Source organism: Phascolarctos cinereus, unplaced genomic scaffold (assembly GCF_003287225.1).
Source record: "Phascolarctos cinereus isolate Bilbo 61053 unplaced genomic scaffold, phaCin_HiC Scaffold_726;HRSCAF=1367, whole genome shotgun sequence".
NCBI lineage: Eukaryota > Metazoa > Chordata > Mammalia > Diprotodontia > Phascolarctidae > Phascolarctos > Phascolarctos cinereus.
Window position 1 is genome coordinate 319,343,269 of NW_027556098.1, and position 26,344 is coordinate 319,369,612.

The 26,344-nt window shown below is 43.4% G+C and overlaps 2 protein-coding genes across 2 annotated transcripts in view; both read left to right on the top strand.

The window, feature by feature from the left end:
• The window catches only part of CAPN5 (calpain 5), a 160,626-nt gene that overhangs the window by 107,350 nt on the left and 26,932 nt on the right, over nt 1-26,344 (top strand). The window contains 1 exon segment of the mRNA XM_078156930.1: nt 25,337-25,545. Coding sequence (XP_078013056.1) covers nt 25,337-25,545 — 209 coding nt within the window.
• Nucleotides 11,920-13,289, top strand: OMP (olfactory marker protein). The gene has a single exon (XM_020989516.2). It carries the CDS (start codon nt 12,167-12,169, stop codon nt 12,656-12,658), a length of 492 nt encoding a protein of 163 aa, XP_020845175.1. The 5' UTR covers nt 11,920-12,166; the 3' UTR covers nt 12,659-13,289.

Here is a 26,344-nt window from a genome sequence, read left to right on the forward strand (position 1 = left end):
GGAGTCTACCAGGGCTTGTGTTCCTCTGACATGAACTTCAAGGAGCCCAAGGTCCCCTCCATGCCACGATAAGACTTGCACTATCAGGCACTGCAGGCATAGGAGAATAAGATTAGGTGATTAGGCTTAATTGTTAAGTGATTTGGTATAGAGGATTAAGTGGAAGAGCTAGGGATTTTGAGGAGCCTGGAGAAGAGATTATATGGGGCATTATAGTTGTCTTAAATTATCTGAAAGTCTGTCCTGGGGAAGAGGGATTAAACTTGGTTTGTCTGGCCTCAAAGGATAGGATCAGGACTAACCAGAGGGAAGTCACAGGGCAAATCATTCTGGCTGAACATAAAGAACTTTCTATCAACCTGAGCTGTCCAACAAAGTAACGTACCCTCCTTGAGAAATACTGAGCTCCCCATCACTGGAAGTGTTTGAACAGAGAGGCTGTATGATTTCCCAACAAGCGTGTTATGGAAGGTAATTCCTTCGTTGGGAGGGAAGTTGGGTTAGATAGGGAATTGGCCGTCTGCTAAAGCCTATGGAAAGATCATTTCTCAGAATCATGTTTTTTGCCTATATTCATAGTGAAAGGAAATGCTAAATTTCAACTAGAAGTTAGTGAAAATAAAGACAGACTTTTTTTTTTCCCGACCCCAAGAAATCTATGCATGTTGTTGGAGTTCTGTGATCATCAGGCTAGATGTCTGAAGTCACTCCCAGATCCTCAAACCTAAGCTGGTATAGGAATTCAGGAATGAGAGAGAGGTCATTGTTGGCCAGTGTAGTTGGGGAGCAGCTCCCCAGAGGTTCTGGGTTAAGATTCATTTCCATAATGCTGGAGTGGCACCTAAAATTTCCCAAGCACTTTCCTCTCAAGAAGTTAAATGATTTATCTGTTATTTCACATAGAGCTGGAGGTAGGATTTCAACCCACCTCCTGGTTCTGAGTCCATTGCTCCTTCCACTACTTCACAAAGAAATAGGAGAAACGAGAGACCAGGTAAATGGAATAGAAAGTAGCAGCTCACATCTATCCTTTTGCAAGAGGCCTTTCCTTCCCCCACCCCTAATCCCAGATGCTAGTGCCTTCCCCTGTTGAGATTACCTTCCCTCTGCTCTGTATAGATCTAACAGGTTGTATTTATTTACATGTTGTCTCTCCTATTGGAATATATGTTTCTTGAGGGCATAGACTGACATCCTACCATCTAATATCCCTTCTAGTTCTAATGTTATAATTGACATTCTATGTTTTAAGAGCCTTTCCAACTCTAACATCCAATTTTATGATGGCACAAAGATAAATAAGAAAAAGAAAGATGATCTCTGCCCTCAGGGAGCTTACAGGCTGATGGAGACTATATACAAAAGGAAGCTGAAAAGGATGGGGAGTAACACAAAGGGTGTCTGGTGGTGTGATGATAATGGTGGTGTGGAAACCAAGCAGCATCTGACAGCAAGTGAAGAAATGGCTGGGATTTTGAGCTCAATACCGAGGGAGACAATGGTGGGAGTTTTTTGCTCTGCCCTCTAGCCCTCCAATCAGAGGAGCAGAAGCAACTGAGGGTACTGATGAGGTTTGAGTACCAAAGCTGAAGCAGTCTCCATGATGATGACCTTCCTGGTGATGAGCTTATTCTGGGGGTGGGATGATGATGGTGATGATGATGATGGTGGTGGTGGTGATGATGATAGGAGAGGGAGAAGTCAGACCAAGCAGAGAAGCTTGTAGTAAATGAAGAGAAGAAAACAAGTTTGGTGGGCAGGGCAGGGAAGGAAGACAACACATAAGAGGAACCTGAAGAGCCAGCAGTATAGCCTGGAGAGGAATGAAGACATGACTGGCCTGGGCAGCTTCCTTAAAGTGGAGATTCTGAGAGGAAGCAGCCAATCAGAGAGAGGCCAAATGTGTGAAGTGTAAGGGGTGTGTGTGAGCTTCTAGGGTGAAGAGGTTTTGATGACTCCAAAAAGTCAGGATTGTAGTCTGGAGAGGAGCAGAGACCTGGATTAACTAGGAGTTAATGGACCTGTTTTCTAGTGTAATGCTGATATTAACTTCGTGTGGGACTTTTGGCACTTGAGTCTAGATTGAGACTGGGCTCAGGTAGACACCAGGTCAGGATGTGGGGGCAAGGTCAGAGCCTAATGTCAAGGTCATGCTCAGCCAGCATCAGGATTTTTTCTGCCTGGGATCACTGTCAGAGCTCAGTATGCAGCTGGGGTTAGGGCCTAGTTTGGGACCAAAGTCCCAGAGCTCAGTTGTGAGACTGACTTTGGAGGTGAAACTGAGTCTGAATTCAGTGTAAGAACAGAGTTAAAAGAGCATTCATTTCAAGGAAATGACAGAAAGGCAAAGTGGCCCTATTTTACAGATAAGACAACTAAAAGCCAGAGGCATTAAGTGACCTTCCTAACCCAGCAACGATGGGAATCAGTTCTTTTGCCTCGTTTGACTATTTTTAAGGGCTTCTAATCCCAGTCCCAGAAAAACAAATCCATAACTGGTGAGTGTAGTCACCAGATGCAGAATACACAGCCCTTGGGCTCTCATCAACATGTGCAGAGCAGAAGATAAAGTGGAGGGGTCTGGGTATGAAACCATTCCAGGGCAGCCTTGTCCATATCTCTTTGGTTCCCATCTGCATAATTGGGTTGTTTCTTTTGTGCCAGAAGCTCTTGGCTTCCCCCTACACAGCTGCTGCTGATGTCATGGAGTGGGAGCCTGGGGCTGGGGAGGGAGGGAGGCTGGGTGCCTGGTGGACCTAGAACAAATATGTGACATCACCTTCAGTGCTCCTCACATCTCATAGGCTCCTGGCGCTAGAGCTGGGAAGGACCTTGCAAGGTGCCTCATTCATCCCCTTCATTTTATAAAGTAACGGGGACCCAGGGAGATGGGGTGACTATTCCAACATGTCACGCGGGTGGGAGTCTTCTGAGGGCAATCTGACTCTTCAGGCTGCACCCCTGACCCTCTCACATTAGTATTCTCCCTCCCTCTCTGCTCCCCCTCTACTTTTCAGCTTCCTTTGATGTGTCTTTCTTCATTAAAAAGTAAAGTCCTTGGGGGCAGAGATTGCCTTCTGCTTGGATTTGTATTTCTCACCCCTAGCACAGGGTCTGGCACATAGGAAGCCTTAGTAAATGTCCGATGACTTGTCTTGACTTGGCTAGACTTGCCCTCCTTAGACCCAGAGACCAGAGGCAAGAACTAGACAGGATGGGGAGGGATAGGCTCCATATAAAGAAACATTTCTTAATAACTAGAGCTTGGGACAGACATCACAGTACCTGGGGTCCTCTGGCATTTCAAATGCCTTTTACAACCTGTGGGCTGCCAAAGGATGTCAGGAACACTTCCTCTACATCGTCCCCCCCCCAAATCCTTTGGCATGCCCCCCGCAGATTGTGCAGGCCTGCCTTAATCTAACCTTTCCAGCCTTATTCCTCATTCCTCCCCTTCACACAGTCTAAGGATCTGCCGAACTCCCCTTTTTGCTATTCCTCACACACAGGTCATGCCATCGTTTCTCTCCAGGACATTGTATTGACTGGTATGTGCAGTATTCTGCCCCCATATCTCTCTACTCCCTGCTCTCTTTCTGTTCTTTTAATTAAACAGATCAGCCTTGTTCTACCTTTGGACTTGGTGTTTAGTTGTTTCAGTCATGTCTGACTCTTTGTGACCCTATTTGGGGTTTTCTTGGCAAAGATACTGGAGTAATTTGCTATTTCCTTTTCCAGGCCGTTTTATAGATGAGGAAACTGAGGCAAACAGGGTTAAGTGACTTGGCCAGGGTCATGCAGCTAGTAAGTGAGACCAGATTTGAACTCAGATCTTCCTGACTCCAGTCTCTGTCCACTGCGCCACCTGGGCTATTCAGCTTAATCAAAAGAGCATTGAAGTTGGAGTTGGGAGCTGTAGGTTCTACTCTGGCTCTGAGTGAACTTGAACTAGCAGGGCTCAGTTTCCTCACTGGCAAGAAGAAGACTGGAGTGGTCTCTAAGGAGCCTCCAGCTCTGATAGTCCATGTCCTAGAGTCTGAGGTGGCTTCTAGCTCTGACATTCTGTTTCCTGTTGTCTTAAGATGCCTTCTAGTTCTGATGTTTTATGTTCTATAATCTAAGATGCCTTCTAGATCTGATGTTCTGTGCTCTCTGATCACACAGGGTTTTAGCATGTTCTGTGTAGGGCCTTAAAGATATAAAATGAAGTAGACTAATTGCTCTATTCCTCCCTTGACTGCATTTCCCCTCTCCACACCACCCCAGATAATTGGGATCCTGGCAGAAGTTGGGAGCCTTCAGGGAACTCATTATCCCCCGCTCCGACCTGCCCTGCTCCCTCTCCTCTCCCCTGGTGACTTGGGCGTGTTTGTTGCCACCCAACATTTTCCAGCCTGGTTGCCCTCCTTAGGGAAAACCTCCTGAAATCCTTTATTATCCAGAGAAGGGGGGTGTGGGTTCCAAAGCACACACATCTGCCCTACCAGACCAGTTCAGGTTGCTACTACGTCTACTCTGGCAAATGTGACCATGTGGTTGATGTGATTAATGCAAAGGCTGTACATTGGGCTCAGTGTGTTATCAAATCCCACACATTCTAAAAGGCCACTTCTTTCAGGAAGCCTGCCCTGACAACTCTTGCCTATCAGTCCCCTCTTTCTCTGACCCCTTACTACACTTACTGCCTCTACCACATGTCTAGAAAATTACCAACCCCTGGTTTGTACATAGATTCATAGATACTACAACCACAGAATATCAGAACTAGAAGGGACTATGAATGTTAGATCTAGGAGGGACTTTAAAACAAAGAATATTAGAATGTAGACTCTCAGCTAGGGATGGATCGTAGAACACAAAAGGTGGAACCAGGAGGTACTTAAAGCAAAATATTGGGTCTTAGAACATATTATTAGAGTAGGGAGGAAAGCAATTTCAAGGTCATCTCATTCCTTCATTTTATAGGTGAAGAAACTGAAGTGCAGAAAAGGGAAATTACTTGTCTCTAACTGCTTCATAAGTATCAGGATTCTTTCCCCATATAGACTGTAAGCTGATTGAGGGATAAGAGGTAGTTGAGTAGGTACAGTTCAGGGAGTCCTAACCTTTTTGGTGTCATGGCTTTTCGGCAATCTGGCGAAGCCCATGGCCTCCTTCTCAAGATAATGTTTTAAAATGAATATCATAAACTACATAGGATTACAAAGAAAACCCATTATATTAAAATATAGTTATCAGATGTTTTTAAAAACAAATGCCTGGACCCTAGATTAGGAAACCCTGCTGCGTATATATGGTCTTCACAATTTCTGGTGGCTGAAAACTTCAGCCGCCCATGGGCAGTCTTGGGGTGAGCCTCTCTAAACTTAGCCACACTGGTCTTCAGACAAAAGGCAGCCAGTTCTTCACTGGATTTGTATGTGAAACCTTTCCAGAGTGTTCCCCTGGGATGGCATCAGAGAGTCCAGGGTACAGCTCCATGACAAGGATCTCAGTGGAAGCCATAAACATGAACATTATTTAAAATGCAAGGACTTAGTGATAGTGGAACACTTTGGAATGCTATTCAGCCACAGTCTCTCTATTGTTTCTCTTCCCACCTACCAACTAGAGGTTGAAAGTTGGCAACACTCTCTGTTTTGAGTTCAGTCTTTCAGTAAGACACACACTCTCTCTCCCTCTCCTGCCTCCCTCTCTCTGTCTCTCTCTCCCTTTTCCTCCTTTCTTTGTCTCTCTCCCTCCTTCTGTTTCTCCTTCCTCCTTTTCTCCTCTCTAGTTTTCTCTATCCCTCTATTTTTCTTCCCTCTTTCTTTCTCCTGCCTCTCCATCTCCTGCCTCTTATTTCCTCTCTCTGCTCCTTCCTTCCTTTTTTTGCCTCTCTCCCTTTCTGTCCCTTTTTTTGCTCCCCTCTTCCTTTCTCTTCCTTCTCTCCTTTCTCTTCCTCTTCTCCTATCTTTCTCTTTCTTCCTTCTTCCCTTTATCCCTTCCTCTTCCACTCCCTCCCTCTCCCTCTCTTGCTTTGGGCCTAGCTCCCCACACTATTCATCTATTTACTATTTCCTCTTCTCTGGGGATACCCTGAAAGGATGTGTTTGGGAAGTGGTTTCCGCTCAGAAGTGATCTGCCTGCTGTTCTATCTCTCAGTACACACACACACACACACACACACACACACACACACACACACACACACACACCCCTCTCCCCCTCCCCCCCCCTCCCTGGGATGTAAGGCAAGACTCCTATCTCTAGGTGACAGACCTCACTGATACTTTCCTCTTAATGTTGAGGTTGTCTCTGAGGGTTTAATCAAACACAGAAGACAGTAGCAACCTACCATTTGGAACACTGTGGAGGAAATTAAGGCTCAGAGTTTTGAAGCATCTTCTCCAATGTCTCACAGCAGGTTTGTGGCAGACCGAGGTCTAAAACTCATGGTCCCAGGCCTTTTTTCTACCCCTTCTCCCTCCATCCCTTCTTAGAGCCTTCATATTTTTCTATAATTTCCTGGTGCTCATTAAATCACTGTGTATCATAGTGGTAGTAGAAGAAAGAGAGATGCATCCTGCCAGGTAGGAAGAAAAGAATTTCACCTCGTGAAATCAAATTTTCCCTGTTATCTCCATTGGGCATGGGTAGAAAAGATGGCTCCTAAGCTTTCCCAGGTGTAGTAGCCCAAGCCCTAGGCTAGGGGGCAGGGAGGTCAGGAGCCTTGGCTCTGCCACTAACTTGCTATATAAACACAGCCAGAGATGATCTCTAAGAGGTTTATAAATGATTGTTATTCCATGGTTCTGTGTTCTATTTCGGAACAGGTCTAGACCCTGGAACCTGCTTCACATTAGTACCCAGGCCAGTGCAATAGAAAAAGAGGCCTGAACCTTACAAGGCCTGGGGTCAAGACCCGGATTTTATACTTCCTGGAAAAGTTTCTACTCAGGGCTTCAACATCCTTCTCTACAGATTAATGTTAATACATCTTAAGCTATCTACCTCACAGGAGAAGAATTTGTAATGCTTAAAGGGCTATAGAAATGAGAATCATTCTTATTTTTTTCATCATCATTATTAAATGTTTCTCAGGATCACCCCCATGTCCCTAACAGCTCAGGTTGCTATCATTGATAGGAGATAGTCTAGAGGCCCTGAGCAGAGCCCAAGGTAGGGTGATGGCTTTGCCCTACATGACTTCACCTCAGAAAATTCAGGTAGGTGCCTTGAAGAGCTTTGCACAAAAACTATTAATGGAGTGACCAGCTCTGAGCATGCTAGAGACAGCATGGTGGTGGAACCCTTGGATTTGGAGGAATCTGGTTCTGCTCCTCAGTATTCCATTTGATTGAATTCAACAGATGTTAACCTTAAGTGCCTACTATATGAGAGGCAATGTGCCAGAAGTTGAGGGAACAAAGACAGAAATGAAATAGTCCCTGCCTTCAAGGACCTTACAGTCTACTAAGGGGCTACAGCACACCCATGTTGGACTCTTTGTGACCTCATTTCGGTTTTCTTGGTAGTGATACTGGAGTGGTCTGCCATTTTCTTCTTCAGCCCATTTTACAGATGAGGAAATTGAGGCAAACAGGGTGAAGTGGCTTGCTCAAAGTCATACAACTAGTAAGTGTCTGAGGCCACATTTGAACTCAGGAAGATGAGTCTTCTTGATTCCAGGGCTGGTGTTCTATCTACTACACCACCTGGCTGCTCCCACAAATAAGTATAGTCCAAAGTGAACTTTGGAGGGAGAAGGCATTAAAAACTAAGAAAATCAATGAAAGCTTCACAGATGGAGGGCTGTCTGAACTGAGCGTTGAAGGAGGACAGGAATTCTGAAAGGTGGTGATGAGGAGGGAGTTCATTCTGGGCACTGGAAATGGAATGTCAAGGTCAGCAAACGATTGGAACACAGAGTTTTGCTGCAGAATAGAGCATGATAAAGGAAATAATATGAAATAAGACTGTGGTGGGGGTACAAGGGGGGCAGATGATGGAGAACCTGACACACCAAACTTATGTTACTAAGGTGAGAAATTTATATTTTATTCCATGAACAGTAAGAAGTGTTTGAGTAGAGGGGTGGCGTGTTCAGAACTGTGTCTTAGGAAGATGATTTTAGCACCTGAGTGAAGGATAGATTAGAGAGAGGACACAGAGACCAGTCAGGAGACTATTTCAGTGGTTCAGACAAGAAGCAAAAATACAGAGATGAATACAGAGGCAAAACTGACCATGTTTGGTAAGTGAGCAGATTAGAAGAGTATCAGTAGGGGAAGGGGGGAAGGAAGGAAGGAAGGAAGGAAGATAAGGGAGGGAGGAGGAAAGTGTTTGCTATCCTTGTTCTCTCAAGGAGCTTATATTCTAATGGGGATAAGACAAAATAGAAAATGCACATGGAGAGGTGGTGGGATGAAGATACAGTGGGGGGACATGGTTTTTGAAATTCAGAAAATCAGGAACTGGCCCAGGAAAGGAACGAAGTTTCTACAAAATGGAGGCTTCTAGAGGAACTCGCCAGTGGGAGAAGAGGGGTGAACCTTGTGGAAAGATATTCCTAGAGGGTTATTCCATGGCGAGTAGGCTATCGTAGTGGTAAGATGTTCTAGAGGGAGAGCGTGAGGCATGGTTTTGAAATCCAGAAGGTCAAGAACTGGGCTGGAGGGGAAAGAGAAAAAGATCAAAGTCAGGGGTGGGCAACCTGCAGCCTCAAGGCCACAAATGGCCCTCTAGGTCCCCAAGTGCGGCCCTTTGCCTGAATCCAAACTTCACAGAACAAACCCCCTTAATAAAAGGACCCAGTCAAAAGGCTGCACCCAAGGACCTAGAAGGCGACACGTGGCCTCAAAGCTGCAGGTTCCTCGCCCCTGGTGAAAAGATGATTCTGAGGTCATAAACCTGGGTACTTGGGAGGAGGATGTTTGTATCTTTAAGAGAAATGAGGGAATGTGGAGTTGGGGAGGGTTTGTATGGAAGGTGACGAGTTCCCTTTCAGACATGCTGAAGTCTAGATGCCTGTCGGACTTTCAGAAGGTGTATAGCACCTCTATGTATATAGAGAGAAAAGGACCTGGGGGTGACAGTCATGTGCCAAGGGGCTTAAGATAGACTATAGATTTTTTCCTAATCCCCTGATGGTTGGTGCTCTCTGTACAGCGGCCAAAATTACCTTGTATTATGGACTGCAAAATGGAGAGGTTGGATTAAGTGGTCTATGGATTTCTTTCAGCTTTTGCTGACCTTGGAATATAGTCATCATTACCCCGACCTTCAGTATCATATTTTGTATGTACTTATCTGTGTTGTTTCTTGAGGAAAGTGATTGCCTTGTTTTTGTTTTTCCTCTCTAGTGCCCAGTACAGTTTCTGGCACATAGTAGGCATTTAATAAGCTTGTTTAATTGAATTGAGATGAATGGACGGTGCTTCCATCCTTGTAACCCATTCATTTACCTTGTCCTTGTCATTTAACCTGTTCGGGGTTGTTTGCCAGCATTAATGTTTGGTTGCAGGTAGTTCTAATGTGGGCTGGATCCTGGGGCAGCTTCCACTTTCTCTAAGCCCATAGTTTTGCTACTCTACCTTTCTGGTAACACAGAGCGGGGCAAAACATTGGGTGAGCTGGCTTCACCTGTCTGAGGGTAGAAGAGGTGACCTTGAAAGGCTGAATTTAACTCAAGGAAGGTGAGTCCTCTGAGTGCTCTGTAATCTGGGGTACCATTACTTTCTTTGGACCCTCTCTTGCTCCCAGATGCAGGGTCTTAGAGTATCCACCCTGGACTTCGTGTGGTCATTTTATTTAGTTTCTATCTAATGCTGGCATATCCATTACACCATCCTTGGCAGCACAGCTGTGACTAATCATTTTGTTGGCCAGACCAAGCAGCATGAAACATGCCCTAGACTCAACTTTGTAATTCATGATGTGGAAATAATACAAGAGGTAATGAAGACAACTTCCATTGTGCTGGAGGGAGAGACAAATCACAGTGACTCAGAGATGTTTTCAGTTTCCCATTTTTACTACAGTTTTTCTTGTTAAGTTATGTTGTTTCTAGCTACTGAAACTAGAAAGAGTAAATGTGTTAAAAATCTTGAATCCTCAAATTTCTGTTCCCTGGGGCAGAGGCCTGGCTGATCCACTCTAGTTATGGTTTTGTCTGACCAAGGCAGGACACCTCTAGTGATGGGAAGCTTACTACCAATTGAGTGAGTCTGATTTATTGATGGATAACACTGATTGTTAAGTTCTTTATACTGATTCAAAAGTTGTCCCCCAGTGACATCCTCAGTTGCTTCTAGTTCTTTCCACTTAGCCAGATATGGCAGCATTTCAGGTACTTGAAGACAATTATCAATGTCTGTTCTTCTCTAGTCTAAAACAGTTCCTTTAGTGGGTACTCATGTGACTTGCATGGTCTTGGGGACTCTCACCATCCTTGGGCACGTACCTTCAGATATGTTCTGATTTGTCGGTGGCCTTTCTAAAACAGGATGCCTAGGACTGGATGCAGTACTCTAGAGCTGATCTGATGAGAGCAGAGGACAAAGGTCACCATGTTTCTGTTACCAAAGCCAACGTCATGTTCATTCGTCTTGCTGCTGCATTACATTTTGATTGTCACACAAATTCATATTGAATCTGTGGTCCACTGAAACTCTTACACCTTTTTCACATGAAAGAACTATGTTTCCCTCATTGGATTCTTCTTCAGATGGGCACCTTGGCATAGTGGAAGAATATGGGTGATCTGGGTTGAAATTCCAGTACCACAACCTTTATGGCCTTAGACAAACTGAGACAGAAGATTACAATGGAAAAAACATTGGCTTTGTAGTCAGAGGATCTGATTTCAAATCCTTCCTCTGTGATTTACTACATGTGTGACTTTGGGCAAGTCCTTTACCTCTCTGGGGCTTAGCTTACTTATCTTCAAAATGGGAAGATTAGACTAAATCTGAAGTTCTTAACCTTGGGTCCAGGGAATTCCAAGGAGTCTATGGATAGATTTCAAGGGACCTTTTAACTAGATGTGGGGAAAAAAGGTTGTCTTTATTTTCATTAGCCTGTAACTAAAATTTAGCTTTTTCTTTAATAACAAATTTTTTTAAAAATGTGATTCTGAGAAGGGGTCTATAGGGTTCGCCAGACGGGTCTATGATTCACAAAATTCTAAGAATCTCTGAACCAGGTGATCTCTGTGGTCCCTTGCAACTCTAAATCTATGACCCTAAGTCACTGGCCTAAATTAGAAGTTGAATTTTAAGTTGTAACCTTGACAATCTGTGAATCTATGAAAACATTCTTTTTTTTTTTTTGCTTATTTTGGCTAGGCATTTGGGGTTAAGTGACTCACACAGCTAGTAAGTGTCAAGTGTCTGAGGCCAGCTTTGAACTCAGGTCCTCCTGACTCCAGGCCAGGAGGCCTATCCACTGAAAACATTCTATATGATGTTTCACCCACTAGAATCTTCTCCCCCCCCAAATTCCATTTTCCAGCTGTTGTGTAGAGCCTTAAAACATTTGTCTTAATAATAATAGCCAAGCTTTACATAAATTATTTTAAATACATAATTTACTTGATCCTCCCAGTGGCCTTGTGAGGGAGATAGTTTATTCAACATTTAGTTCAAGTATTATTATTCCTGTTTTACAGATGAGGAAGTGGATTCAGAAAATGTATGTGATTTGCCCAAGGTCACCCTCCTGGTAAATGTCACAAGTAGGATTAAAACCCAGGTCTTTGACTCCTAGTTGAGGACTCCACTAGTTTACACTGCCTCGTTTTAAACATAAACAATCCCCAGCTCCTCATCGTCTCTATGTTGGTGTCAGAACAGTTGCCTTGGCAACTGACATCAGCATCCTCTTCCCTGTGGGTTACCCTGCCTGCTTGCACTGCAAATAAGAACCAAGAAAGCTCTCCTTAGAGCCCTGGGGAGGATCTGCATCAGGCCTTGGGAGTCCCTGACTTGTACTGGTTGGGAAAGTTAGGAGGAGCCGCCAGAGTGGGGGGAAAGAGTCAGAGGCAAGCACGTTGGAAGGAAACAGTGAGGGAGGGAGGAGGTGGGGTTGGCAGAGGTATAGGCTGTATGCCTCCTTCCCACAGCGCCAGTAACTCCAGGACATTCATAAAGGCAGCAGGTCTAGTGCGAGGAGCTGAGCAGGGGCCATGGCTGCTGAGGAGGCTGACAAGCCGCAGCTGGAAATGCCGCTGGTCCTTGATCAGTACTTGACCAAGCTGATGAGGATACGAGTGGAGACTCTGAAGAAGAACAACGAGAAGCGTCAGGATGGGGAGAAGCTGCTGCAACCGGCAGAGTTCGTGTACCGCCTGGATTTCATCCAGCAGCAGAAACTACAATTTGAGCGCTGGAACATTACGCTGGACAAGGCTGGCAAGGTGACCATCACAGGCACTTCCCAGCACTGGACGCCCGATCTCACCAACCTCATGACCCGGCAGCTCCTGGACCCAGCAGCCATCTTCTGGAGGAAGGAGGACTCTGATGTCATGGATTGGAACGAGGCAGATGCCCAGGAGTTTGGGGAGAGGCTGTCAGAGCTGGCCAAGATCCGAAAAGTGATGTACTTCCTAATCACCTTTGGTGAGGGCCTCGAGCCTGCCAACCTTAAGTCTTCAGTGATTTTTAATCTGCTCTGATATTGAACCAGATTGCCCACTTCAATCCTTGCCCCATCCTTATGGATCAAGGTGTCTTCCCCCAATTCACCCTTCCATTCTCTCCTGGGGCTTGCTTTTTCTCTCCTTCCCCCAAAACTAAAAAAAATCTAAACACTCCACACATTTTTCTGGATGAAGGCATCTCCCCTTTTCCTCACCTAGATCTTTTTTCCTAATGTTTGCTTGTCTCATCTTTGCACCCCTAATTTTTTGAACTGTGTCTTTCTTTCCATTCTCTTGTCTTATTTTGATCAGGAAAACCATTGCATCCCCAGCTCCTACATTCATCTCTCTTCCCATCCATTTCTTTTCTTGCCCAATTCCCTGCCCTTTTAGATCTGAGTCTTTCTCCCTTCTCCTCTTTACTACTTTATATCTTCCCCTCCATCAGTAACCACTCTGCCCTTTTGATCTGATCAGTCCTTTCTTTCCCTTATCCCACTTTCTGGTCTTTTGGGGAAAGGATTATGTATCCCCATATACACCCTCAGTTCTTTTCCCTGGTGTTTGTCTCCATCCTGCCCTCCCCACCACCATCCTCTCCCTTCCCCTGTACCTCCCTCTTCATGCAGGATCAGTGTGTCCCAGCCCTCCCTCCTGCTTTTTAATGTCTGCCCTCTTTCTCCACTATTTCCCTCCCAGTGATATGGCTGGTCACTGACCACCCTGTTTCTGGGGGCAGTGACAACATAGTTGTTGTATCTGGTCTGAGCCTGTGGGTGTGCCCAGCAGCTTTGGAGAAACTAGTCAGTGTCTTGCTCACTTTTCTCCCCAACTTCTTCCCTACTCTGGAACAGAAACCTCGACTGACATCTTTGACTGTGCAAGGGACAACCTTCTGGTAGCCGAGGATGTGCTGTTGCACACAGACTACTGGCAGGACTAATGGATTAGAGAATGGATTAGAGATGGATGCAGCTAAATGTTGGACCAGCAAGAGACTGAGTAGAAGGTTGGATAGGGGGAGACAGTGAGATCAGCTCATGTTGGGCATGTCGTGATGGCGGAAGACTTGCCGTTCCAAAGAAAGAGACCTTTAAATTTCTGTTATTTATCTAGAGTTTTTACATAAAGCTATCAGTGCATCTGAAGCAGGATTTCTTTTAGTGAATATCCAGCTTTTCACATTGCTAAGGATCCTGACTCCCATCCTATGGGCCCTAACCTCACAGTGCATGAGCTGACATGAGCTGTCCCAAGCAGCAAGGCATAGAAGGAAAATACTCAATTGAAACATGTCCCTTTCATCTAAAAATTCCCATTAGAGAGAACCCAACTCTCTCAGGCTAGATACAGTAGCCTAGGGGAAGAAAAAGGCATGGAGCAGTTAATGTCAGGGTTGAACCCGGGAGTAGAGAATTGCAAGGGAAAGTTGTCTAGTTCCGTTAGGTTCTTTAAAAAAAAAAAGAAAGAATGCACATATATATTCATATAGATGATATACTATAGCTTTCTATATGCTACAGAATATTGAATCTCCATATTTACATATATATATATTTTGCATAGTAAAAATGTACAAATAGTTTGAGTGTTCTTCTAAGAGGCAAGGGACTTCTCTAGATGATTTTTGGAGTTTGCTTTCCAGATGCAAGATGTGGTGACTCTCAGTAGATTTCTGGTTCTGCAAAGTTCACTTAAAAAGACTTGCTCGCCATTTCCAGCAGATGGAGGAGGGGACAAGGTGGTTGGTGAAGATTTCCATCCTCAGGGAAGCTCAAAGATAGGAATGGGGAGGCTGAAGAGCCCAGCTGTCCAAGGGGGCAGAAGGGGCAGCACTAGATAGTGTGGCTCAGTGCTAGGACTACTGGATTCCTGCAGAGGACACTGGACTCTTTGGACTTTCCCTGTAAGTGGCATTAGTTGTATAAATGGCCTTTTACAAGGCCCTAGTCCTTGAGGTTGGCTGCTTTGGACTGGGGTACTCTCTGCCCATATCCGTTTGGCTACTTTATGAAAAAATTTATTGTTATCTCATCTTTATGTCATAATCATTTCTTCCCTCCCGCCCTTTCCACAAAGAGTGACAACATCTGCTACAGTGACTGTGTCTGTATCTGATGACGTGTACAGTGTTTTGTCCTAGTTAGCTCCCCTCTTTTTTCTGGGACTTTGTTGTTGTTATTGTTGTTATTTTCGGTTAATCAGAGTTCAACTTCCTTTTAGTGATCTCTTCATTACCTATATTGCTTTCTTGGTTACAGTTATTTTACTCTGCCTCAGTTGCAACAGGTCTTTCTATATTTCTCCAAATTCCTCCGATTCACTGTCATATGCCATTCCATTCCCATATCTGTTCAGCTTCAGTCCTGAAATTGGGAGGAGACAGATGTTGTCTGCTTAACAGGATACGTGTTACACAGCTGTGGTAGTACATATGAGACAGGCAGCATGGTTTAGTATGGAAAGAGTCCTGGACTCTGGGGAATCAGGATATCAAAATTAGAGTGTCAGCTTTGCCACAGGCTCACTGTGTGACTTTGGGAGAGTCATTTTCCCTCTCCTGATTTTGATTTCCACTTCTGAAAAATGAGGGTGTTGGAGTGGATGATCTCTGTGGCTTTTTCTAGTTCGCATATCATTTTATGGTTCCGTTGTCTGATTGTGTGACTCTAGCTGACTGTTGGCTAGCATTGGTCACAGCTTAACACAACCAAATATTTAGTATCTGCTATATATGTAAATCTTGGGCTCAGCTCTGGGCAAACAAAGGTGAAAAATTGACACGTTCACTGACCCTCAGGGCCTCATGGTTTAATAGTATAGATTGTTAGAGTTGGGCGAGACTGCACATCACCTAGTTCAACCTTCTCGTTTTACAGTGTAGGAAACTGGGCTTCAGACAGGTAGGGTTATTTCCTCTAAGTCACACAGCAAATACATAGTAGAGCTAGGACTAGAACCCAGGTTCCTTGACTCCCAGTCTAGTGCTCTTTCTGTACCATGCCGTTCAACGATAAATATACTAAAGCCTATTTATAGCTACCTGGGGTACATTTGATTTCATGCTTCCTTTTCTGAGTCATCGTGGAAAGTAAGCTATTATTAGTTGTTACCTGGATCTCACAGCTAACTGCTGAAATTTCTCTTTCTTTAGAGGGAATGCATTTTATTTCCTAGAACTATTTTAAAAAATAAAAACAACAAGAGCAGCAGCAAAAAACAAACCAGAGGTCCAATGGTGACTTCCAGGGTTCATTCACAGACTAAAACAAGAACTTCTCCATGCTGTGATTTACTTTGATCTGGGTCGTTATTAAGTCTGCTATTATTTTCCCCATTCTATCTTGTTATCACAGTGCTTGCCATACAGCAAACACTTCTAAGCAATGCTTTATCTATCTTTACCTTTTATTGGAGCCTCCCTCCAAAGCTGTGAGGTAGGGGAGGGCAGCGATTGTTTCCCATCCAGTTTTACCCATTTGTAAATGAGGAAAAACAGGCGAGATCCCTAATCAGAAGGGGATTTGCTTGAGCTCCTACAATGAGTTAGTGGCAAAGCTGGGACCAGAATCCCATCCTAGTTCCTCTGATCCATTACCCTAGGAAGCTCTCCACTAATTGGTTCTCTGAACATAAACAAATCATTCAGCCCCTGAACCTCACTTTTGTCATCTGTCTAATGTGTTACTTTCCTTAAATGGCTGTTGTGAAGATGCAGTGGGATAATTCATGTATTTTAAAAATACAAATCACCCAAAAAAGTATGAATTATTATTGTGAATTTTATATGTCTACTAGTGCCTTTCTAGCATACCTTAGGCAAGACCCCCATGGCTTTGGAACCTTCACTAAGGTTAGTGTGGTGTAGATGTTGGTGTGGGGTGTCATTGTGGGTGACAGCTACTCCATCTTTGTACTTCTGCCCATCTGGCCTCTCTCTTGAAGTCACTCCAAACTTGTATTCTGTATATGTATCCAATAAAAGTACATATTCTCTTGTACTCCAAGGTGTGCATTCTTTCCCTGGCTGGTGTTTCCTTCAGGGCTATTTTGTTAGTACCTCCTACAGTGGCAATCAATTGATCAACTAGCATATATGTGCCAGGAACTGTGCAGGGATACAAAGATAAAAATGAAATTAGTCCCTGACTTCAAGGGGATTACATTTGATTAAGGAAGACATGTACATATAAAAACAAGAGATAGACAAAATAAATACAAGGTAATTGGGGGAAGGGTCAGGAAGGCTTAGTGTAGATAGCATTTTAGTTGAGTTTTGAAGAATATCAGGGGTCCTGAGATCTTTCTGAGATCATGGGGTTGCACAGTTCTTACCTATATCATATCCCTAGGGGAAGAAAATATTGATGTTGAAAGCATGGACTTTGGTGGTGAGGAAGAGCTCTGAACTATTTTCCAGGGGGAATCCCCTTCCATCTCTTCCAGTTGATGATTTCTTGAGGCTCTTCTTCCTAAAAATTAGGATTATCCATATTTGGGAGTTTAGGAGTTCCCTATTACTGGAGACTGGATGGCACTATGTAAGATTGAAGAGGGGCTTCCTGTTCCTGTGTGGGTTGGAATCAGTGAGTTTCAGATGCATTGTGAGTCCACAAGGTATAATCAACATATACTATTAACAATAATAGCTACCATGTATATCACTATTTAAGATTTGCAAAGAGCTTGACTTATTTAATTCTCACAAAATAACTTAGTGAAATGGGTATGTTATTGTTACCATTTCATAGATAAGGAAACAGGCTTATCACTAGTCTGAGGCAAGATGTAAGTTCAGATCTTCTCGACTCCAAGTCTAACACTAGCCACTACTCGTGGACAGTATACACCTCCCACCCTTGGACTTACAACATGTGTGTTATATTATTACATAATGTAACAAGAGCCCACACAGCAGATAGAAGGTCGCTGGAAATTGAAACAGAAAGCAGCAGAATTGTGAAGAAGTGAGCTTCATCTTTGGGGATGACCTACCTGTAGCCTCCTTCCAAGCCTTTGTCCCCCTTTTCCCATCTGTGTGTAGGCTAGATGTTTTATCTGGGCTTGGTTGAATTGCTGACCCCTGTGGTTAATTTCTAAATATTTTCCACCATCACCCTTCATTTTACAGCTGAGGAAATTGAGGCCAGAGAGGTAAAGTAATTTACACCAAATCGTATTTGGAACCAGGCCCTCTGACTCCTAATTAACCTCTCTTTCTACTGTATCCTGACAATTCATGTTTATAGGGCACATGAAGGTTTACACTTTGCTTTCCTTATAACATTCCTGTGGGGTAGATAGAATAAATCTTGTCCCCATTTTACAAACGAAGAGTAGATGAGTTTAAAATCCCTTCTAGCCAGGCCACGGGTGTGCTGCTAAATGTTTAACAACAGACTCTTGGAGGAGATTCACACAGCATACTTTCAGGTTTAATTTGAGCTATTAACATTTTTTCCATCACTTTCTTAAGTCTAGATAATCAACAAAACAATAAATCAAGCCCTGATTTGTAGCCTTTGTCAATTTCTTGAGGTGTAAATGCTCACATTGAAAATTTAACAGTCAGCTCTCCGGAGCTGTGTCTAATTGTTTCCAACATTGCCTCTAACTGTAAATACTATGACCCCTTAAGGAAGTGACTGTGAGTCCTCAAAATGGGAAATGTAGAAGGGATCTTAGTCATCTAGTCATTCCCTCTAATTTTATGGCAGATAAAACAGACCCAGTTAAGGCAAGTGATTGGCCCAAGGTGTCATGGCAAGTTCGTGGAAACATCAGTATTAGGACCTAGCTCTACTATGGAAAGTCAAGAACCCTCTTCCCCTGGAATTATAGGCTCTAGATATCTAGAACCTGGGGGTGGGGGGACTGTCTAGTTCAACCCTCTTATTTTTCAAATGTAGAAACTGAGGTCCAAGTAAGTTAAGTAAGTGATTTTTCCAAGATCTCACAGGTAGTAAACACCAGAGGTGGGGATTCGAATCCAACTACTATGACTTTGACGCTCTGTCCTCAGTATTGTATGGCCTCCTCTAAGACAGCTGGCCTTTCTTTCCTCTTCTTGCTCCCACCCTCCAACATGATAAGAGGGAAAAGATAGCTACCCTAAGCTGAAAACTCCCTTGTTGTTGTTTGCCTGGGAAGGCTCTGGAATCTGGCCATGTCTGGGTTCCAAGGCCAGAGTAAACAGGAATCCCCAAAGCTTCCTCCCATTGATTGCATCAGCATTGGTTGTGCTTCTGGGTCCTCCTCACTCCCTCTGCTTGCCCAGAATTAAGCAGCAGCCAGGATTTTCAGGGCAGATCCCTTTCACCAAGGTGCTTGATAGAAAGAGCCAGATCCCCCAAACACATGCCGCGAAGGACATAGGATGCCTAAAGAACCTGAGAATCTTAGACTCAACCAATCCTACTCCTACAATCTGAGAATTTTAGGATCCTAGACTCTTAGACTCCCATTATTATAATGAATAGTATTGTTAATGACACTTTTAAAAAATAACATTTTAAGCTCTACAAAGTGCTTTCCCCATAGTGCCCCAGCAGGGAAGGTGACTTAAAGTCACCTGCATCTTACAGATGAGGAAACAGAGGCTCAGAGAGGAGAATTTACTTGCCCAGAGTCATAAAGCTACCAAGTGAGAGAACCATGACTGAAATCCAAGTCTACCGATGACAACGAGCCCAGTGCTTTTCCCACTAGGTTTGGGATCATAAATTCAAAGAGTCTTAGAAGTGTAGCCTGACTCAGACTTTCAGAGGTAGAGGGAACTTCTAGAAGCATCTTATCTGATCCGGCCAGTCATCACCCCTTTGGGCTGGCCCCTTGCCGATCCTAGCCTGATAGATAGATAGATAGATAGATAGATAGATAGATAGATAGATAGATGGATGGATAGAAAGAAAGAACACTGATTAGGGATTTATGAAGTACTGGGAATATAAATATAAGCAAGAAAGATAGTTCTTGCCCTCAAGAAGCTTACATTCTAATAGGGGAATACAACATATAAAGGGAATTAGAAAGGAGGTTGGGGGTATATATCTGGTGGCATGGTATGGAGATACCTGGGAAATGACATGTAAGTCTGGTTTTGGGTAAGATAAAGGAAAAAGGTCTTTTCTGAGAGCCCAGTATATTAGGGGCCAAGTCTAGGTTCCTGTGGGAAGAGTATGAGCATGATGTCTGAAGTGCAGGGGGTGCCTCCTTACATGGCTACACAGATGCTATACCACTCATTTTTTTTATACATCATTTTTATTTTATTTTGCTTTTTAAAAAATTAGCTAGTAATTTTTTTTCTCTCACCTCTCTCTCTCCCCTAAAGAAAATCATCAGTAGCCTATTGCCTCCTAAACAAAAGCCAACCTGCTGAATCTGGCATTGGCTGCCCTACATCATCTGTCCTTTCAGCTTTGTCTAGCCCTGCTTCCATTCCTGCAGTCTGTGCCCAAACTGGATTGATCACAGGCTCCCTAATCTCATCCTTCTCTCATCTCCTTGAAAGCAGGGATTGTTTCATTCTTTATCCCAATGCCTGGCACATAGTAGACACTTAATAAATCTATTAATTGATTGATTTACATAGGCCTAGAATGCATTCCATCCACATCTCCACCTGTCAAAGTCCCCCATAGCTCAGATCATATGTCACTTCATCCGTGAAGCCTTTCTCGCTTCCCTCAGCTGAAAATCAACTCTCTTTTTTCAAATTATCTCATAAGACTGTCTCTCTTCTTGTGCACTGATTGTATTCAAACTTGTATCATGGCTCTGTATTTGCACCATTTTGCTACTAAACCGTGAACTCCAGAAAAATGAGCAGTGTCTTGTCTAAACTTCAGATCTCTCCCCACTCATAGCACAAGGCTCTATGCACAGATAGTACTACGTAAATGTCTATTAAATGAACACATACACTCATATGTATATAAAAGTCAGCTTGATATGGTGGATAGCACAGTAGACTTGTTTAGGAGACCTGTATTTAAATGTCCTAGAATGGATATTTCCTAATTGAAATCATAAACCTAGGTCTGCAAAAAACCTTGAAGGCTAATCCAATTTTTGTTTTGTTTTACAGATGAGGAAACTGAGGTTCAAAGAGGTTAAGGAACATCCCCAAAGTCATGCGGGGAGTAAAATCAGAGGCAGGATTTGAATCTAGATCTTCTGACTTCAGAGTCAGTGCCCTTCCACTGTACCAGGCTGCATCTTGGCAAGTCATTGGTTTTTAGAACCCCAGTTTCTAAACCTGTAAAATGGGGAGACATGTTTGTCCTCTGCCTCACAGTGTTGTTCAGTAAGGAAAGCACTTTGTAAATCTAAAGTGTTCTATTGCTCCAGGGTGTGGAGAGACAGCATAGCTTAGTGGAAAAAGTGCTAGATTTAGAGCCAGGAGGACTTGGGTTCAAAATCCAACCGTGGATACTAGCTATGGGACTCTGGGCTAGTCATTTTGTCCTCTCTGCAGTGACTGACTTACAGATAGGTCTCTGTTTGCATTGGTGGTGGTAGTTCCTACACTAAGCAAACATAGCTCCTGGACATATTTGATGTATTATTATATACATTCTGTACATGCATATACAAATATGTTGTCTCTAACACATACACACGAGTTTATAAACAGAGACTCATAAACCCACTTATACAAATACAACAGTCTCCTCTGAGCTTTCCCCTATAACAAAGGAAAAAAAAATTTAGACAAAAACCTATAGATACAGTTCACAAGTCTGATAGTGTATGCAACATTCCATATCCATAGTCTCCTACTAATTGCTACCTCCTGTGACCATACTCCCTTCCTTCTAAGTCCATACTCCTGCTCACATCTTGGTTAAAGGGAGGATATATGAGGCCCAAAGTAGCCTGAAGATACCTCCATGTAGCTCTGAGAAGCCTACTAATAATAAAAAATAGCTAATATTTATGTGCCAGGCAGCTAAGTGGCACAGCGGATAGAGTGCCAGGCCCTGGACTCAAGAAAACCTGAATTCAAATCTAGCCTCAGACACTTACTAGCTGTGTGACCCTGGGCAAGTCACTTAACCTTGTTTGCCTCAGTTTCCTCATCTGTAAAATGAGCTAGAGAAGGAAATGGCAAACCATGCCAGTATGCTTTCCAAGAAAACCCCACATGGGGTCATAAAGAGTTGGACAGGACTGAAACTGAACAGCAACAGTTACTATTATGTTCCAAGCACTGTGCTAAGCACTTTACAAATATGATTTTCTTTGATCCTCACAACAGCCCTGGGAGGTAGGTACTTTTATTGCCCTCATTTTACAATTGAGGAAACGGAGTTAAACAGAGGCTAACGTGACTTCCTAGGAAGTGTCTGAGGCCAGATTTGAACTTGGGTCTTCCTGACTCTGGGCCTCATGCTGTATCCGCTGCAGCACCTAGCTCCCTGGGAAACATGAAGCTGGTGAGGAGAGCTTGGGCAGGATCCTCTTCCCTCTTGCTCCCCCCAGCCCAGCCCTCTTCCCTGAGGAGCTGCTCTGTACCTGATCGCCAAGAATCGTGAGCCCGACTGAGGATTAGGACCGGCGGAGCTCCCATGGCTCCCTGTTCACCCCTCTCATCATGAGGCCCTGGCGACTCCTTAATTGGCTTCTCTGGTACTTACCAGGCTTCACGCAGAGCCTTGTTAGCTGCTAATGACCCTCACTAGGTCCTGAAGGAAGTCTCAGAACTAGAGAATAACAGTGGCTCTGAGGCAATTGGGAAGAGCCCTGGATATGGAGCCAGGGCCTGCATTCAAATCACTGCTCTGCTCCTGCCTAGTTATGGGCCCTTGGCACAGTCTTGGGTCCATAGTCAAAAGACCTGGGTTTATCTCCCAGCTCTGCCACTTCTGCACCTGTGTGACTTTGAGCCAGTCACTTGCCTTCCCAGGGATTGAATATCTTCATCTCTAAAATGTCTGCGGAGGCAGCTCTCTGTCTACTGCACTGTGCTGCCTTTCATCCCCATTTTACAGAAGAGAGAACTGAAGTCTGGGGAGCTGAAGGAAATCTCCATGGTTCACATAGCCACTAAGGAGTTAAGGCAGGATTCAGCCCCAGCTCTCCTTCTTTTCTTCCAGTCCTCAGCCCTCTGTACTGCAGTAACTTTTTTTTTTAAATAGTGTTTTGTTTTTGATGAGGCAGTGGGGTTAAGTGACTTGCCCAGGGTCCCACAGCTAGTAAGTGTTATGTGTCTGAGGCCGGATTTGAACTCAGGTCCTTTTGACTCCAAGGCTGAAGCTCTATCTACTGTGCTACCTAGCTGCCCCTGTATTTTATTTTTTAAAGACAGTTTCAACATTCGTGTTTATAAGATTTTGAGTTCTAAATTTTTCTTCCTCCCTCCTTTCCCTTCCCAAGATGGTAAACAATCTGATATAGATTATGCATGTGCAATCATAACTTTTTCTAAAATAAATTGGTTTTGATTTCTTTTGTGTATTGATATCACCAAAATTTCTCCCAATATCCTTCACTTTCCCATATAACAAAGAATATTATTAAAGAAAAAAATGAGCAAAATTGATCAATACATTTGAAACAGTCTGAAAATAAAAATAAAAGTCCCCATTCGTGGAGCCCATCTCAGCCAAGGAGTGACTACAGTGAGCCTTCTTGTGTCTTTCTGGCCACACTTTTTCTTTGTGATTTCACACATTCCTTTTTGGTTATTTTGTGTCTGTTGTTCTTTCTGTTTTATATGGTTGTAGTGAGAAAAGGGAAGGAGCATTTATATAGTACCTCCACATGCCAGACACTGTGCGAAGCACTTTACAAATATTATTTCGTTTGATCCTCACAACAGCCCTGGGAGGTAGGTGCTATTATCATCCCCATTTTACAGGTGGGGAAACTGAGGCAAACAGGGTTGAGTGACTTGCCCAGGGGCGTACAGCTGGTGACTGTCTGAGGCTGGATTTGGACTCAGGTCTTCCTGACTCCAGTCCTGGCACATAGTAGTCCAGTAGTCCAGTAGTCCAGTCCTGGTTTTACAGTAGAGAACCCTGAGGCCCAGAGAAGTTAGGTGATTTTCCTGATGTCACACAGCTCATAAGTTGTGGAGCCAGGATTCAAACCAAGCTCTTTGACTTCAAGCCTTACACTCTTTCTACTGTATCATGGATTGCTGTGCACACAAACAGACTGGTAGACAAGATTAGCATCTGGCTTTTCCACTGGGTCCCTTCCCTTCTGGCACAGCCACATCCCAGATTCCTGGTGGTACCCTCCCACTATCTCATGCCATCTCCTCCCTGAAACCCCAGCACCAGGCTTGAGGAAAGAAAGCAGAGGCTTCTATTCCAATGGTATCCAACCCAAATAGAAATGGATCCCTGCAGGCTGCATATTGACTTAGAAAACACAAATTAACATTATCTATATTGTATTGTATTTTTATTTTGTTAAATATTTCCCAGTTACATTTTTGTTAAGATATCAATTGTACATGCAAAGTAATGCAAAACATATTTCCATATTAGCCATATTTCCAACAAAAAAGGATAAAAATAAAAAGCTAGAAAATAAAATAAAAAATAAAGTATGCTTCAGTCTGTATTCCAACTTCATGAGTGGATAGCATTTTTCATTATGGGTCCCTTTGGAATTGTCTTCTGTCATTGTCTTGATGAGATTAGCTAAGTCTTTCACAGTTGATCATCATTATAATATTGCTGTTAGTGTGTACAATGATTTCCTGGTTCTGTTCACTTTTCTTTGCATCAGTTCATGTAAGTCTTCCCAGATTTTTCTGAAACCATCCCCCTTGTCATTTCTTATAGCACAATAGTATTCAGTGACAATCATATATTACAACTTGTTCATCCACTCTCCAGTTGATGGGCATCCCCTTGATTTTCAGTTCTTTGCCACCACAAATAAAGCTACTGAAAATATTCTTGTTCAGGTAGGTCCCCCCCCCCTTTTTAAATCTCTTTGGGATACAGATCTGGTAGTGCTATTGTTGCGTAAAAGAGTATACATAATTTTATAGCCCTTTGAGCATAGTTCCAGATTTTTCTCCTCACAATTACATTTTAATTTTGATTTCTTCACATGAGGAGTTTTGGGGTCAGGTATGACACCTCTGATGTACAAGACCTGTTCCATTCATAGAGTCTCAGAGGTGGAAGGTGAGTCATCTGGTCCGATTTCCACCTTAACAACCAGTATTATCCTCTATATCATCTTCAGTAAAAGGTCATCCACAATCTACTTGACTTCTGCCAGCAGAATGTAAGCTCCTTGAGGGCAGTGACTATTTTTCTCTTGTCTTTGTATTTCTAGTACCTAGTACAATGTCTCATACATGGTGGGCACTTAAGAAATGCTTTTTGGATTGAATTGGACTTCTAATGATGGGGGATTCACTTCCTGGTTACACAACTCATTCCATTCAGAAGCTCTAATTGTTTTTGCTAATAGGAAGCTGAAATCTGCCTCCTTATAACTTGTAGCTCATGGGGTTAAAGGACCTGGGTTTATACCTACCTTTGTTTCTAATTCACTTTATCACCTTGGGCAAGTCATTTCTCCTTGGTGAGTTTTCTGTTTCTTCATCTACAAATAGGAGTAATAAATCTTGCTTCTCTTAGGATGGCATTGAAAAAAGTTTTCTGTAAACCTTCAACTTCTGTAGACATTTTTATTTTATAATAATTATTACTAAGAGGATTGTCTCTTGTCTATCTCTAGGTCATCCCCAACTGGAAGGAGCAGGAATGGAACCCTGATAATCCTTCGAGCTATACGGGCATGTTCCATTTCCATTTTTGGCGCTTTGGAGAATGGGTTGATGTGGTCATCGATGACCGGCTGCCTACCATCTACAACCAGCTCATCTACTGCCATTCCAATGTTAAGAATGAGTTCTGGTGTGCTCTGATTGAGAAAGCTTATGCCAAGTACGTTCCCCTGTGCTGGGGCAGCTGTAGAGACAGGGGGCCAGGCAAGGGATTTTGTAGCAGGGAAGAGGGATTTTGGTACCACATGATTAGAAAACAGGTAAGTGAGAAGGTTAAAATTAGAAAAGTAAAACATATTAGCTGTCTAATTATGGGACCCAAACTCTCCCTCTTGACATGTAGCCTGTTAAATTTTATAGTTTTTCCAACAGCCTGAATGTATTCATAAGGAACCTTGAGAATGGGGATTGAGTCTTGTTTCTGCGTTCCACTGTCGATCAAAGTCCGTGCATGATAAATGATCTTGGCACTCCCATGGCCTAGCACAGTGCCTTGCACACAGTAGGTACTTAACAAATGGTAATAGAATTACAGTATTTCAAGAGGACCCTTAGAGCACAGAATATTGGAAGGGGCCTTAGAACATAGAATGTCAGAGCCAGGAGGGATCTTAGAACAGAGAATGTCAGAGCCAGGAAGGGCCTTAGAATAGAGAATGTCACAGCTGGGAAGGGCCTTGGAACAGAGAATGTCCCAGCTTGAGGAACTTTAGAACTCATCTAGTTCAATTTCTTCATTTTACTTATGAGAAAATGAAGATTCAGAGGTAAAGAAATGTGTGCAAGGTGAGACCCTGAGTAAGTAGCGGAGCTGGGACCCCAATCCAAATCTTCACACTCAGAATCCAGTGCTCTTTTCATTACATTCTGCTCCCTCCATTGAAACAGTCACATGACCTGAGCTGTGGGGAGGAAGATGAGAATTGGCCTTCTCTTTCCTTCTCCTCTCATTAGATAAC

Coding starts and splice junctions, on each gene's coding strand:
- OMP (XM_020989516.2), top strand. CDS start 12,167: ATGGCTGCTGAGGAGGCTGACAAGCCGCAGCTGGAAATGCCGCTGGTC.